Source organism: Dryobates pubescens, chromosome 10 (genome assembly GCF_014839835.1).
Source record: "Dryobates pubescens isolate bDryPub1 chromosome 10, bDryPub1.pri, whole genome shotgun sequence".
Classification (NCBI taxonomy): domain Eukaryota; kingdom Metazoa; phylum Chordata; class Aves; order Piciformes; family Picidae; genus Dryobates; species Dryobates pubescens.
Genome location: NC_071621.1, coordinates 20,733,803 through 20,750,244, shown reverse-complemented (window position 1 = coordinate 20,750,244; position 16,442 = coordinate 20,733,803). Strand labels below are relative to the sequence as shown.

Below are 16,442 nucleotides of genomic sequence, written 5' to 3'. Positions count from 1 at the left end.
GACAGCTGTATCTGACTTCAAAATGCCATTGGGGAACTTCAGCTAAAGGAACTGTGCCCTTCTCAGTGAGGAAAGCAGCAGAGGTATGACCAGGGGTGGCAGGCCATCTGATGGGAAGAGATGGGAAGGGTTAAAGAGCTTCTCTTTGCTTTGCTTTGTAAAATAGCAGAGAGCAGGGACTGGGATGTTGTTGCTGTCTCAGCTGTCAGAAAGCTGTATGCCTTGACCCTGAGCCCTTGTGCTCTGTGCCCATGGCCAGGCTGGAGCACCCCATTTCTGCACTTCTCACAGCGAGTTGCACACAGCTGCCACTCCAGTGCTGCCCAGCTGCTTACCTGCTGGAAACTTTTGGATGACTTAGGAAAATGGTCTCTGCATGCTGTCTGTGTTCAGTGTGGAGACTAAGTCCCAGCATTTTGGTGTAATAATCCAGCACTTTATTGATGCTTGCTGCTTTTGCCTGGGTCTGAGATCTTGGAGCTGTTGCTCCAAACCTCTTCCAGGTTGTCTGGAGGGTCTGCTTTGAGCAACTGGATCTGGCCTTGGCAGCATTTCATCCCAAAGTATTACTGAATGTCTGAGGGCCTCTCCTTTTTCTTTCAGCAAGATAAATTAGCAAAATATTGGCAACAGTTTTTATTAATAGAAATAGAGAATGGAAAAAACCCTCCTGCGTCATTTTGCGTGCTTTGTGGATCACTACATTAGGAGCGTCCTCATTATAAAGCAGTGAGGTCATTTTTCTCCACTCTAACTCTAGGTCTGCACTGCCTTCAGCTGTAATTGCATTTTTATTGCTATGTGAATAATGTCACACACTGAAAAGGATATTTTAAAGGAGATGTGCTCTGTGTTAATCAAGAATTATTTATCTACTAAAGCTGATTATGCTTTATTAAATGTGATGTGTATCTACTAGATGACTAGTAGAGGACTAAATGACCTCCCAGGGTTCCTTTCAACTTGAATATTTCTGTGACTCTAGATCATAAATTAAAACTTGCCTATGAAATTGAATTTTAACTTGTAATTTAAGATTATATTTTTTTCTTAAATAATCTAGACAGACAGAGAATAATTTATTTCTCATCATAATGATTAATATATTTGTCCTCTCATTCCAGTCTTCATGTCAATGTGCACGTTGGTATTGAGGTTAAGGTGAAAAATTCAGGGTAAGTGATGAAGTATTAAAAGTATTTTTTAAAATTATTTATAGCCTGATAGGATTTGCTGAAGAACAGCAGCTTTCAGAGGGCTGTATATGTATACATTGGTGGCTGGTGCAGTGTGGATTACAAAGAAACAGCTCTCCCTAAATGTACGCAATGCCAAATGGCTTTCTCTATGGCTTTGCAATGGATCACCTTGCAGTACGTTACTCCAGCAGTCAGGTGTCTTCAGAGTGCTTAACAGACAGTGACATTCAGTTAATACAAAGTGCAGCCAGGTCATGCTGAACTTGTGTGCTAGGGCTCTGTGTGTGTGTTATATTTTTATGTTGCTAGAAGAAAATACAAATTCTAGGCCTGATCTTTCTGAGAAGCCTCTGGGTTTGAGGGAGTTCAGGAGGCCTTGGGCAGGGCAGGTTCTGAACAGCATGGGTGCCATACTTGTGGGCACTTCTCAAGCAATTAACCATCCAACAAGTTGCTGCCATGTGCTACTTAATGGCCCAGACACAATGCAATGTGAGAAACGGCAGCCTGAGCACGGGGGAGACATTGCTGGCTCTTCCTGTAGAGGCTGGGTGATATGTAGCCACCGACAGGCAGATGGCACCAGCTGGATATCTAATTTGTAGGTAAACTGGGATGTGTAGCTCTGAAGCTGTGTGATTGCATCCACTCATGGTGCTGTGACCCATAGAAATGACACAGCCTTTCATGCAGTCGCCTTCAGAAGCTTTTTTCAGTATCACTGCAGAGCAGCGACTGTCTTGAGCTGGGCACAGCGGTGTCCAAAGCCTTCTCCTGCAGCGCTGCCTGAGCACAGTGATGTGCGACACTCGGTGGATGAATTGCACTGTAATGGGCCAGGGAAAACACAGGTCTGATAGAGATAATGGTATAGCTTCTGCCTCTGGAATTTGCTTCATTTCATGTAATCAGGGGCCAGTGCAAGTTTCTTGTCAATCTTCTTGAAAAAAACCCTCACCCTCTACTAACAACAACAAAGGCCTTGAATAAGCAAAGATTAGGTACCTGTCCTAGGAGAACTGGTGTGCTCATGCAAACTGATGCAGTAATCACCTCCTGCCATCAGGCCATGGGGCACTTCTCTTCCATCCTCACGTGTGAGCGATGATCTGACGCTGCCTTGTCACCATCTGTGTGTCGAGAACAGAAGTGCTGACAGTGGCAAGGACTTTGAGGAGAGACGACTCACTACTCAGGCTGCAAAAACAGCTGGGGGGAGAACGGTGTTTTATTTCCTGAAAAGCAACCAGAGCTTGCATGTGATAGATGTTAGCATGCAGGATCTGCTGTAGGCTGGGTTCCTGATTTTTAACCTAGTTTCTAGAATGAAATGTTGTTGCCAGTTTGCTCAGTGCTCCAGATTAAACATTGTAAAATACAATGTTTTCCCCCCAAAATACTTCTGTGATGTGAATGCAAGGTTTCTGGTTTATTTCTTGTGAAGATTGTACAGAGTGACTCTGGGAAGGATGCCTTTGCTAAATGGAAGAATGAAGGTTATGTTGTTTTTTATAACAATCTCAGAAATGAAATAAAGCTACCATATGTAACAACTCGTAACATGATCTTACCGTTTCATCTGTCCAGTTTCCCTGTCGGCACCATGAAGTACAGAGTTCCTAGGAGAGGCTGTTACGGTAACTCAGCAAGGAGTTCATGTGCCTGTTTGTTTTCCCAGTGTCACATAAATAACTGTAACTTTTGTTGGAGCTTGCTGGGGCCTGTGTCTAAACAGAGGTTTTCCCAGCAGTCTTGGGGCTTTTGGCTCTTTGATTTTTAGGTTGGCTTGGTTTTGGTTTTGTGGTGGATTTGGGGTTGTGGGGGATTTTTTTGTGTGTTGTTAGGTTTTTGTTTGGTGGTTGGATTGTTCATTTTGTTGGGTTTTTTTTGTTTGGTTTGGTTGGGGTTTTTCGTTGTTGCTGTTGTGTGTGTGTGTTTTGTTTGTTTGCTGGTTTTGTTTGTTGTTTGTGGTTTGTTGCTTGTTTTGGGGTTACTGAGATCAAAGGAAGTGGGAGCAGTAAGGGACAAAATTAATTAATGGGACAGTGACCCATACAAGTATCAGCATGTTTAGACATGGAACTTGCCCCTCATTTTTCTCCTTGGGTTGTATTTGTTTGCTTTTGAATCACTCAGAACACTTGATCTGTTCATTCTGCTTGGAAAAACCCCTAAGATGAAAATGTCTTTATTCATGGCAGAGAAGTCAGTTTTAGGTGCTAGATTTCGGGTTCAGCTGAGGAAGCGGAGTCGTTTTCTGTGTTCACTCATGCAAAGCTGAGATGAGCAGGTGAGAAAAAGAAAGGGGAAGCTTCTTCCCATCTTTGATATGCCACTCATGGGTTGTCAGCCCACTCTTTGCCAGCTGTCACAAGGCTAAGGCTGGTGTGGCCTCCTGGTTAAGCCCACCCTTTTTCAAAAATAGGAAAACAAAGGAAAAAGAAAGTGAGATGAACTGCCAGGGTCTGGTGTATCAGAGGCTTTGATTTTGTTTCATGAGTTGAACAGAAATACCCCTGCAAATGGTTCTGAGAAAATTAAGATTGTTAGGAAACTAGAAAGTTGAAACCACAGCAGTCTACTGCCAAGACACTTGTGGGTGCTGACATTTTGCTGGCTATTATTTTGTAATGGTTTGAATGTTTGTGAAGGAATGCCAAAAGGGCAAGCAGGACAGAGAGATGACAGGGAAAACACTAATGAAGCAAGGGCAGAAAAGCCAAGGGTGCAAGCTGATGTGTGAATTCTTCACTCTAGGAGCTGAGGGAGCAGTCCCCTGGTGTGGGGATGGGCTATGGAACTTTGACTATTCTTTGTTAAAAAAAACTAGTTAAAAACTCCTGCTCTGAAAAGTTGCTGCCTCCCATATTTGTCATTTACTGATATATCTTCTTTGTGAAGTTTGCTGCCAGAAGCCTATTCCTCACTGCTCTCCTGAGCACATCCAAATGTGTTTCTGGCCTTAGTCCCAGGAGGTCTGAGGTGCAGAGGGAAACTAGATGCTGGCAGATGGGAGAGGTGGTCACTTGTCACTGGCACTGAGCAAAGCAGTGTAAATGGCAGGGATGATGTTTTCTGAATACTGCAAGTTCACCTCAGGCTGGATTAGATGCTACTTCACTTCTTTATTACTAGTGGAGTTTCTTCCTTTCTAAGAGAATAACACAGAAGACTTTGGGGTTGTTTTGGCAGAGAAGGATGAGTTTTTAACTTCTCCCCAAGCTGAGATGTATAAAGTACTTTCACTGATTTTTTGATTTATTTTTTTAAAAAGGCATCAGTCCTTGCAGGGAAGGGGAAGACCTGGGCAGTGCCTTCTCAGACCCACCTGTTTGCCTCTCAGGAGCCAATCGAGCCTCCAAGCCAGAGCTTCCCTTCAGGCCTCTGCCTTGCTGGGGTGGCTGGGACAGAGCAGGGCCAAGCCCCAGGCACCTTCTGAGCAGGACGTGCAGTGGGGTCTGGAGGAAAAGCAGAGCTGGCAGCGTGTTCTGGCTTGGGCCTTGCCATGAGCTGGCTGTTTCATTGCCCCCTTCTGCGCTCGGGGCTCTGTGCAAGGCTTTTGGCAGTGCTGTAAAGCAGCAGGGCTGCACAAACACACCTGACCCACGAAATCTGTTTTTTCTCCCACTGCGGGGAAATGCCAATTGGTCAAGTGTTTAGCTGGAGGTGTAACAATATAAACTACCTGCATTGTAAAGTTTTACGAGGTGACAAAGTTTTGTAGTCTGGCAATAGCACAGCTGAGTTGGAGACCATCAGATGCCCTTCCAGGAAAGGGAGGAGAGCAAGCTGGCAAGGAGAGCTTTGCAGCGGGCTGCAGCCTCTCAGGTCTGCCTGGAAGGTGCCCCAGGGCATGTGAGGCTGCTGCTCCTCCAGCCTGGGACAGGCGTCATCCACGGGTTTAGTGCTGTGGGAGGAATGGAGCAGTGCCAGCTCCAGCTCTCTCTCTGTCTTGTTTTTCCTTCTTTGGGCATGTTTTTATTTGTATTTGGGCTATGAAATGGGGAGCTCAGTTCCAAGATATGACACAGGTATGGCAGGATATATAGTTTATGTAGAAGACAAAGCAGTGTTTATAGGCCTTACAGATGTTTTATTGATGGTTATTACTTTCCAGCAACCCTTTTGCCTCCCTCTCTCCACTAGGGGAGTCTTATTTCCAAAGCTGAGACAATAAATGGTCGTAAAGTAAGCTGCTGGTGTTGCAGTTGTCTCTCCCAGCACTAGCTGAGCCTTAAAGTGTGCTTCTGATGGAAGTTTGTGAATTTTATACACATTTGTAACTCATTTATCTGCCATGTTGCTGCAGGATCTGTGAGTGGATATTGCCTTTCCTTGCACCTCGCAGCGGGAGGCAGCGGGGTCCTGCGCTCGGCGGCACGTGGTTGCTCCTGCTTGATATTCACAGGCACATTCCTCCAGCTGGTGATGTATTATTATTGGGCTGGAAGAAAAATAATGCAACCAAGCTCTTATTATTTTCTCCTTTTATCTATTTGGCCATATTAATGTGGGATAATCATTATATAAATGCACAGGAGACCCAGTCAAGGACAAATTCATTTTTAAAGTCCTCCGATGTTCTTGCACATCACTCACTCATCTTCTGTCTTTAATTACAGCAGTTGATCTCAGAGGCACTTAAAAGATTAAATTACTCAATTATTTGAAAAAAAGAACAACAAAGCAATAACTGTATCTTTTTTTTCTGATAAATACCAGTGATTGCTGGAAAAGGTTGCCCAAGGCAAGAAGTACTGGGAGGCCAGGGAGGCTGTACTGTAATATTTTGGCTTAACCCAGTGATCCCCATTTAATTTTGTCATATTGTCAGCCATTATTTTTATTTGCATTGCCAATAACCACAAACTTTTCCATTGCTGTCCTAGTGGTTTCAGCAGTGCTGTGAATGTTACTTCTCAGCTATTGACAATTGTCCTGGCTCCTTCTTGACTGCTGAGAGAATGACATGATACCACTGGATGGTAACTGCTGCTCAAAAAGACGTAAGGCCATGGCTGCCCAGGCAGCAAGCCTCATTCGGGGCGATGCTTGTGGATGGGGTTTGGTTGGGTATTTGGGAGGGGATGTAACTAAAACACATGTGGTGGCTCACTCCATGTTGGGGTGGGTTCACCACTGTCAGGGCTGGGCATGCATCAGTGCCCTGCTGTGTGGCAGTCTGGCTCAGGCTCTGCAGTTCAGGGGAAGTGGGAAAGTTGGCCTGCCAAAAGTCAGCTCTGACGTGGTGCTCTCCCTGTCCCACAGCCTCAGGAGGGAGCTGTTGGTGGGGCTTGCATGTGGGCATCAACACCAGTGTGGCCACAGTACATCTGCAGCAGCAGAGCTTGTCCTCCCTCACCAGCAGCTCTATTGCTCACCAGGAAGCCTCACGTACAGGCACTGAAGAATGGAAAATTTTCCCTAAATCAGCATTTTACCTCTTTAGCAAAGCAGCAGACACATGATGAGCCCAATGCTGCAGGCCTGGGTGAGGGGTGCTGCTGGTGTGAGCTCTCCTCCATGGGCCAGGCGGAAAGGGGCATGACTCTTCAGGGAAAGAGAAACCCAGGCGAAAGAGTTAAAATCCTGCACTTTCTCTTCACAGGCCCATTTGAGTTCCTGTCCCATTGGGAGCCAGCTGATGGTGGGCAAACACCAGAGCAGCAGGGTGGCCAAACAGGATGGCAGGCCCCAGGCAGCTGCCCCGTGTGGGTCTGAGATCAGGCTGCACGCAGGCACCCAGCTAGCATCTGTCCTGCATCTATGGTGGGGCACTGCTGGCCCGCAGATGCTGCTGAGAGGGTTACTATCATCTGCTCTACCACCTGTGGTTCCCACGTTTATTTAATTAAAAAAAAAAGGGAAGGAATGGGCCAGGCATGGTCTGGGGAGGCACAGATGGCCCTGCTGCTAATTCGCTCCCATAAATCGCAAGCTGTTGCAAATCCTCGCTGTAGCAAGTGCTAGCTCTGTGTTTCAGCTATGTGTCTGTCTTGGAGCTGCTATGAGCAGGTGAAAGAGCAGGGTTTAGGCTGAGTTTCCCTAGTGCCCTCTGTAGAATGGAGCATTGGGATTAAGAAATAAACTGTAATCCTAAAGTTGGCTGCCAGCAAAGGTCCATGCAGCTGCTCTGGCTGAGCAGGGCAGTCTGTTGCTGAAACAGAAGCTCTTGCCACAGAAGGAACTATTTTCTAGTTGAAGCAGAGTCCCAGCCAGGCTACTACCAATGAACTGCACACTGTGGTTCAAGCCTCTGCTCAAGGTAAAGAGCAGTTCTCTGTGTTCAAACCGCAGCTACCTTTAACCTCCCTCTCTTGCCAGACACCTGTGCCCAGGGAGAGGCTCAAAAGCCCTAGCTTGCCATTGTGGGGGGACTGAAGAGCACTTGCACAGTGGTGCAGGCTCTTGGTTATTTTCTTCATCTTGCCTTTCCTCCTCCCCGGAGGAGAGAAGCAGAAATGATCTCTCCTTACCTGGAGTTTTGTCCCTAGTGTGGAGCATTGGACATTGTGGACTTGAGCCCTGGCAGTGTCTGACTCCTCTGTTTCAGCTGCGGTGAGGTAATGGTTTGGCACAGGGGCTAACCTGCCTGTTCCCTCAACACAGAAGTGAGGGGAAGAGTAACACATACAACTCAGGGCTGAGATAAAGAGGTAAGGTAAGTGTTTAATATAATGTAAGATACCATAATTACAATGCATAATTACCTTAGCTAATAATCTAATTGATCTAATAATACAATGCATGGTTACCTTAGCTTAGCCTATATGTAGAAGAGGAGTGAAATACAGGGAAAACCCCAGCATGAAACAGAAAACCAAACCAGCAGCTACCTGACTCCCACCTGTTCTGCCACTATGCCTGCAGGAAGGAGCCAGCACCCAAGAAGCCGAACCCAGAAGGAGTAACTGGAACAGGAAGCTTCCCATATTGCAATCTGAACTTCAGGGCCCATAATACTTTGCTCCAGTTAGCACTTTCACTTTTTGAAGCTGGTGTGACTGCGGCATGCTGTGAATAACATCAGCAGGTTCAACTCAATCCATGACAGATGGGGACCACAGACTGCTTGGTTGCCATCACTCTGCTCTGAAGGCTGTGAGCTCTGTTCCCTGCTGTGGACCCTGAACTAGGTGAGTGGGGCACAGGCTGGAGCCCAGCCTGCAGACAGATTTGCAGGGACTGAGTCAGGTAGAGGACATGTTTGGCTCAGGAGCTAGGCCCTGAGGGATGTCAGTAGCAGGATAGATAGCAGATCCATGGAGAAGAACCTTGCAGCTGTGATGGACAGTGAGTTATCCTTGGGACAGTAATGTGCCCTTGTGGCCAAAAAGGCAAATGGTATCCTGGGGTGCATTAAAAACAGCAGATCAAGGGAGGGTCTCCTTCCATGCTGCTCTGCCCTGGTGAGCCCACATCCTGGAGCATTGTGTCCAGTTTTGGGCTTCACAGTTCAAAAGGGACAGGTGTGTATTAGAGAGTATCCAATAGAGGGCTACAAGGATGATGAGGGGACTGGAATGTCTGTCTTATGAGGAAAGGCTGAGGGACCTGGGGATGTTTAGTCTGGAAAAGACTGAGAAGAGATCTTATTAATGTTTATAAATATCTGCAGTGTAGGTATCAAGAAGAAGGTATTAGTCTCTTTTCAGTGGCGTCCTGTGATAGGACAAGGGGCAATGGATACAAACTAGAGCACAAGACATTCTACCTCAACATGAGGTAAGGGTGATGGAGCCCTGGAACAGGCTGCCCAGAGAGGTTGTGGTCTCCTCTCAAGACTTTCAAGACCTGTCTGGATGCATTTGTGTGACCTGCCCTAGGTGATCCTGCTCTGGCAGGGGGACTGGACTTGATCATCCTCAGAGGTCCTTCCAACCCCTACCATTCTATGATGTTTTTCTGCAAGAGATGCTAACCTTTATCAGCAGCATAATAGAGACATGGGTCTGGATCCTGTTGTGAAATAGGAAGGGTATTTGGGAGGGTATGAACCCTCCCCAGCATTAGCCTATAGAAGGCAGACAAATAGTTACCTGTGGTGTTGTAACATTTTCCCTTTTGTTTACTCATTAACCTGGTCCCACTGCTCTGCTCTGCATTAGCCCTTGAGTTCCACACCCCCAGGTCTTTGCTGAGTTTCTTCCCCACTGAAATGGGACAGTCTGCAATCACATGCTGCTAGGTGGGATCTGCTCTGCAACCATCACTACTTTTGGCTAAAATATTAGCTTTCTATGTAGTGTAACAGGGACCTGTGACACTGAGGGGCACATTCCTAGATGGTTTCTTCCAGCTGACTCCTTGTTTAGCATCCTGTTTGCCAAGACTCTGCTTCTTTTAGCAATTCAAGAGAGACTCCAAAAGGGGCATTTATTCCATCTGCAGATATGTGTAAGACAAACCAGAGGAATCACTATCCTGTTGTTGCACCATTTTCTCTTTTGCAGTGGCTCAATGGGTTTGAGATGGCTGAGGGCTGATAATATGAACCCAGCATTCACTGTTGCAGCTTCACAGTCAGTCTTATGAACCTAGACTTAAGGTTATTGACAAGAACATGGGTGTGAAATCAAGGTTGAATTTGGTGTGACTCAGGGGCCTAGACACTGTTGAGGACCTGAGTTTACATTTTACATTTACAGCCATCCAATCTTCTTTGGAAAACAATCTTACCCTTGAAGCTCAGGTATACTCAAGGCCACCACAGGATAAGTAGAATAGAATAGAATAGGAATAAACCAGGTTGGAAGAGACCTTCGAGATCATCAAGTCCAACCCATCACCCAACACCATCTAATCAGCTAAACCATGGCACCAAGTGCCTCATCCATTCTCCTCCTAAACACCTCCAGTAACAGTGACTCTACCACCTCTCTGGGCAGCCCATTCCAATGGCCAGTCACTCTTTCTATGAAGAACTTCTTCCTATCATCCAGCCTAAACCTCCCCTGGTGCAGCTTGGGACTGTGTCCTCTTGTTCTGTTAGTCGTTGCCGGGGAGAAGAGCCCAACAGCCACCTGGCTACAACCTCCCTTCAGGGAGTTGTAGACAGCAATAAGATCTCTCCTCTTCTCCAGGCTTAAACAACCTCAGCTCCCTCAGCCTCTCCTCATAGGGCTTGTGCTCCAAACCTCTCACCAACTTTGTTGCCCTTCTCTGGACACATTCCAGCAACTCAGCATCTTCCCTAAACTGAGGGGTCCAGAACTGGACACAGTACTCAAGGTGCTGAGTTCAGGGCAGAATGACTTCCCTGCTCCTGCTGGCCACACTGTTCCTGATCCAGGCCAGGATGCCATTGGCCTTCTTGGCCACCTGGGCACACTGCTGGCTCATGATCAGCCTACTGTCAACCAGTACCCCCATGTCCCTCTCTGCCTGGTCCCTCTCCAGCCACTCTGACCCCAGCCTGTAATGCTGCATGGGGTTGTTGTGGCCAATGTGTAGAACCCAGCACTTAGATGTGTTAAATCTCATGCCGTTGGACTCTGTCCATCTGTCCAGCCTGTCAAGGTCCCTCTGCAGAGCCCTCCTATCGTCTAACAGATCAACACTTGCCCCCAGATTGGTGTCATCTGCAAACTTACTGATGATGGACTCAATCCCTTTGTCCAGATCATCAATAAAGATATTGAGTAGGATCAGGGTTGCAACAAAGAACTAAGGTCTTAAATGTACTGTGGGTTCTTATGCCAACAGATGAAATGAATGCACCAAGGCAATGTGGCTTTTTAGTGTACACAAATTTATTCAACTCTGCAATTATTTATTTACAACTAATGACTGATACCAACAGATGAGGTAAAAATATGAGGTATTGATATGAGTATAACATTTAAAAATGCAGTTATCATAATGTATCCTCAACGGCAATGTAACAATACAAAATACTGTGGTAGCTGAATGGTACACACGGCATAATGTGCATTTGAAAGAACTCTAATTTCATTGATACATGGCTTAGAGATATCAGAAGCACATGACAGAGCTTCTCCAAGGGTAGAAGGGCAACCCTACCTTGCTAATGGTGACAGGTGGCACAGGGCCCATTACCAGCTCAGCGTGTTAGGATAAAAACACTGTCCAGGCTTTCCCTTCATTTCCTTAAGAAATTATTTACTGTTAGACAATTGCCACTCCCAGGACCAGAAATTCTGCACCCATTAATACTGAGGCACTGCCGTGTTCATTTATGCACAAACTAATGCAGCAGAAGTGCTCTAATTGCTTGTGGCTTGAAAAACAGACGGCATGAAACCTGCTGCCATGGCTATGGGCATTTGGGGCTGCTTTCTGGGGTAGCAGTCCCACTGGAACCAGGAGGCTGGCCTTGCCCTGCCAGGTCATGAGCCGCCATTTGCTCCCAGGAAGGCTGGACCTGGCTGGACCAGCAGCTGACTGGTGACTGCCAGAGCTCAATCTGGCCATGTGCTTCCCTGTCTCTAAGACTTAAAACCAGACAACACTTGCACATTGCAACTACTGTTGGCCATAAAGTCAAGGCAGGAGTTCATGGGCAGCTGACCTCCCTGATCCTATATTTGTACAATAAAACATGAGTGAGACGAGCTCATGGGGGAAGACGACAGGGACTTTTTTGGGGTCCTCTGCTCCACAGGGACACCATGATGGGTCATCTCCCCCTGTCCACCCTGAGCTCCTACTGTCTTGCTTCCTTGGATTGCAGGGCTGTCCCCTGCTAGCACAGCCCTTATACACGTGCACGATGGCACACGGGACTGTGCTCTAGCAGCTCTTAAGGACCACACATGGTCCACCTCACAGCCCCCATATCTGGGGCAGATCAAAGAACAGGCTTTGAAAATATTTCCATATCCTGAATTGGGGCATAAACCTGTAGCTTCATGTAGGAAATCTTTAATGGATTTTGCTGGAAGGACTGGGCTAAAACACTGGCTATGAATGACTCAGCTGGTTTCTGCAGCAATAAATAAAGTCAGAGTGAACAAATGTGATTAATGAGGAACAGTATTAACAGGCTTGTACATTCTTATTGAATCATAGGTGCAATACAGTTTTTGGTCTTAGGTTAGTTAAAAACAACTCTGCCTCAAAGATAATGTTGACAAATTATTATTATTATTACTTTTAAAGCATTCTTCCATTAGGAAAATAATAGGTCCCTGAAAATGAAGTGATATAATAGGCTTAAATGGCTCCTACTCCTCAAAGTTCAGGGGCTAATCCTGCTCCCACCAGTGCCTACAGAGGCAGGTTCATGCAGATCAGTGCAATATAATATGAAAATGCTTGCTGTTACTATAAAAGCAATCTTTACAACCATAGTCTGCATTTAGTCTTTTTAATCTCCAGAATGTGTGTAAAAGCTTTATAAAGTTTAGTTATTTGTACAATAAGAATATTAAAAGAATATTCATCTGCACGTCGTTACAGCCACTGGATGTGGAAAAATCGGCTTTGGAGTTCCTTAACAATTAGCCATCTCTACAGGAGAAGGAAGCAACAACACAGAAACACTCAGAATCTAGACAAAATGCTGGGGAGGGTGGGGGGTGGAAAGAGAGATTTACAGCTTAATAACTTGCCAGTCTGATGTCAGACACCTCAGTGCACACAATGTTATCTGTACTCGCCAAGACTGAGCAGTCACTTCCAACACTGCACGCACCGAGGTTCTCTAGCGGCAGATACACCATTAATTAAGGCAATAGGTAAGTGTTCAACACCTTTTAATAACAGTCACAACTCTGCAGCTGAATATAAATGGCCTTCAAAATGCCTATCTCAGTTACATTTTCCTTTATGTTGTTTGGTGAAACTGACCCACTCCTTGTTATTTTTAAACGTACAGTAACCTTCTTCCTTAGTTCTGCTAAATCTTCCTACATCTGCTTCTAGGTACCTTCTCACAGCATACACAGACACAACACATATTGGAGAACAGGCATCTCTGCCACAGGGATTATGCCTGGTGGCCCTGTGACAATAGCAAACACAGCTTATGTAGCAGTGACACATGAAGAAACAACTGAGAGATCCACTCAAGGTCCAGCTGATGCAAGTGATTTGCACTGAGTTATATACAAAATAATTAATTTATACATATACATATATATATAGATATAATATAGATATATACATCTGTACATACATTTATTTACAATTAAAATATGCTTCTTAGAAGCCTTTAAATACCAGAGTTATGTAACACAAAAGTAATAGCAATAGTCTGAAGTCATAACGATAAAAGCTCTCTGAAGAAATGTTTACTTCAATAACTGAAATTAGTACAGAAGGGTTGTGGTGGGGGAAGGTGAAGTCTCCAGAATGTAAGAACTTTCCTATTAAATTCCTGTTTCAGTTTTGTCCAGACTCAGGCCTGGTCAGATTTCTGCAGCTTAAATAAAATCTTTGCTTTGAGCATTCCTGCTCCCTGCCAGACCCCGATTTACGCTCACATGCTCCCATGAACACTTCCTCAGATTTTTGTTTCTGGTCCCTCGGCGATCAGAGGCTGAAATGAGTTTCTGATCCTGGCAACTTCTGCTGCACACAGATGTCCAAAGCCTTTGTTGTACCACTCTGGGGAATGTCCTCTGAAGAAATGGAAAGAGAATTATTGAGAAACTCAAATACTCAAGAAATATGCCCTGCAGGAACAGGCTTGCCATGCTTCCTACTCCCCGCTGCCCACAGTGGTGGTGAGGACTTCAAATGCTTGTCACTGTAAGGGCACTCTGAAGTTTTCCCTCACAGTAATCAAACAAGTAGATTTTATTCCTATAATCACATTGTGACAGTGGTAGATGCTGAGTGGAAAAATTAGCATCATGGATAGAAAGGATGGCAGAAAGACTCCAAAGCAGCAAAGCTGCACTGACTGTGTCCTCTGTTCCCAACACTTCCCCTCCCTGAGCTGAAGGGTTTTACCCTGCTGAGTGGACATCTGCTTTTTGCAGGTGGCTTACTTACTTGAGGTCAATTCTGCAGATGTGTGTCAGCCTGGCTTTTCCTGAGCCACACGGCTCTATTAAGTACTGAGAGTCCATCACAATGGCTCGCACAGCTCCCATAAGAGGAGCCTCTTCGTGCTCCACAGAGATGGCAACCAGCATGCACATCCCCTTTGGCAACTCTGTCCTCCATGTCCTGCAGTGACACAAGCAAGATGGAATCACTTTAGTAATAAAACTTTTGGGCATATGAGTAAGAACCAGATAAAGTTACAGTTGGCTTGTCTGTTTGTCCTTGCTGCTGCCTGTAATGCTACTGGGCTGTTGTAGGAGCCCCTGGAGAATTTTCATGCTCCTCAGATGGCAAGTCTGACCACAATGTGGAATGGCCACCCAACTACATTGCTGAAGGCTCCAGGTGAAGAAGTTTTGCTTTGTCACATAAGCATCTTGTAACCATTATGCATTACAGGGCACTATACAGCCTTTTGGAGACAGACGTTTTGGAAGGGCATAAGCTATCTAGCAAAAGCTGAAATGTTGCACTGCACCCATGCATATTTACAGAAGAACAAATATGGTTTTAGCACAGCAGAAATCATCACTACTACCCACACTGACATTTGAAACTCCCGGAACATGTTTCAAGGTCATCTGAATTAAACCCAAAAAATGTCCTTTCACTTTTTTCCCCCCCTTCTCCCATGTTTCTAGCCTTTCTTAACATGCTGCAGTTTTCTACCAAGTGCAGGAGACCAAGACTTTAATACTTAATAACTTTTTCTTGTTCTGTAAGCACTGTCTGCATATTCTCTCATCTTTCTCATCTGCCTTGAATCTTATAGGATAGGTCTGTGCTCTTTTCTATGCTGCAGGACAAAAGGAGAAATTCTCACTGTGCTGTACAACGTGCATGGGATTATGTGACCTTCTCAAGTATCATGTTTTAGCAAGTAAGCTGCTTTCAAGGACTGTTGGAAGTTTGGACTTCAGCAAATAATAATTCTGCATTTTTCCTATATGAAGTTGAGCTGATATTCAAGAGTCTGCAGGAAGACAGTGACTTCAGAAAGTTTCACATGTGTCTGTGCATTAATAAAAATCATGAGCTATCTTGGCAGATGGAACACATGGAGAGTAGGAAATCACACCTCAGATCCACTGTGAAATGCTGAACTACTGTGAATGCCTGCACAGTAGTTAGCTGTATCTTTGGTAATGACATGGCACTTGGGCCATTTGTGAAGCGGAAACCTGTGTTCCAGAGATTGCAGAAGACTTAGGATTCTTACTCCCAGTTACACAGATTTAGGCCAGTTTCTGTACTTCTGTAAATATCTAACAGTAGCAAAAAGGGGGCATGGCACCCAACTCCCAGAGATGCTGTGACACTTAGCATTAAACATCTGAGGAATCTTTAATGAAAAGTGATGCCTGTTCAGGGCTGCTGAGCACTGCATCAGATTCCAGCCATGTGAAACACTGCTGCAACCTCTCACCATTAGATTCTTCTCAAGGGAGCCTAATCCCCTTGTTATGACTGTCAAGAAGAAAAACCACCCCACAAAAACCAAACCAAATGTTGTAGTTTGAGCTGGGTGCCCCCCTGGTGCATTCACTTCCTGTGTCCAGAAGTCCAGCCCAGAGGGATGGACACAGGAAATTGTGTATTTCCTACCATAATTCTTTGCACCACTATAAGATCCAGTGTGGAGTCTGGCACTTCCTCTTTCCTTCCCTCTCCGAGACTTGGTAACTGGGGGAGAGATCTCCCGGCCATGGGCCTGATTGGGCCCAAGGCCACAGGGGGATGGGCAGTCTCAGGCCTGGCCAGCTGAGACTAGCCCAGCAGAGGGAGGGGGAAGAAGGAGCCCTGGGGGTTTTGGATGCACCCTCAGGTGGGGATGGGATCTTTCTTTTGTCACTGCGCTTTGGGTTTTCTGTAACATTCACTGCTTTCTATTTAAACTTTCATCACTTCTGCAATCCGTTTGCCTGAGTCGTTATTTCTGCCTGTGGTGGGGAGGGGATCTGCCCCAACCCATTACACCAAACAAAAAAAAAAAGAAAAGAACAACTAAGTCTATCCTTTCACAGCCAAACAGCCAAAAGTTTGACTGGGAAGGAGAAAATTGTTGTCTGTTAAAATATATTTACTCATGTCCCTGAAGGTGAATTATAATTTCATTGTTCACTTCCCACCAATCGTGAAGTATCAAACTGACTGCACTATCACTGGCTAGCCTTGCTCAAGACTTAATGATAAGAATCAAAAGAGATAAACAACAGAATCTGACAGATC

The 16,442-nt window shown here is 45.5% G+C and overlaps 1 protein-coding gene across 4 annotated transcripts in view; it reads right to left on the bottom strand.

Annotated features, from left to right (window-relative positions):
- Positions 1-13,433: 13,433 nt before the first annotated feature.
- STARD13 (StAR related lipid transfer domain containing 13) overlaps positions 13,434-16,442 on the bottom strand; it is a 259,294-nt gene continuing 256,285 nt past the window's right edge. For all 4 annotated transcript variants that reach the window (XM_054164923.1, XM_054164921.1, XM_009907051.2 and 1 more), the window contains 2 exons: positions 14,160-14,336; positions 13,434-13,783 (listed from right to left, as the gene is read on the bottom strand). In XM_054164923.1, coding sequence (XP_054020898.1) covers positions 13,666-13,783; positions 14,160-14,336 — 295 coding nt within the window. In that variant the 3' untranslated portion in view covers positions 13,434-13,665. The remainder of the gene's footprint in view (positions 13,784-14,159; positions 14,337-16,442) is intronic.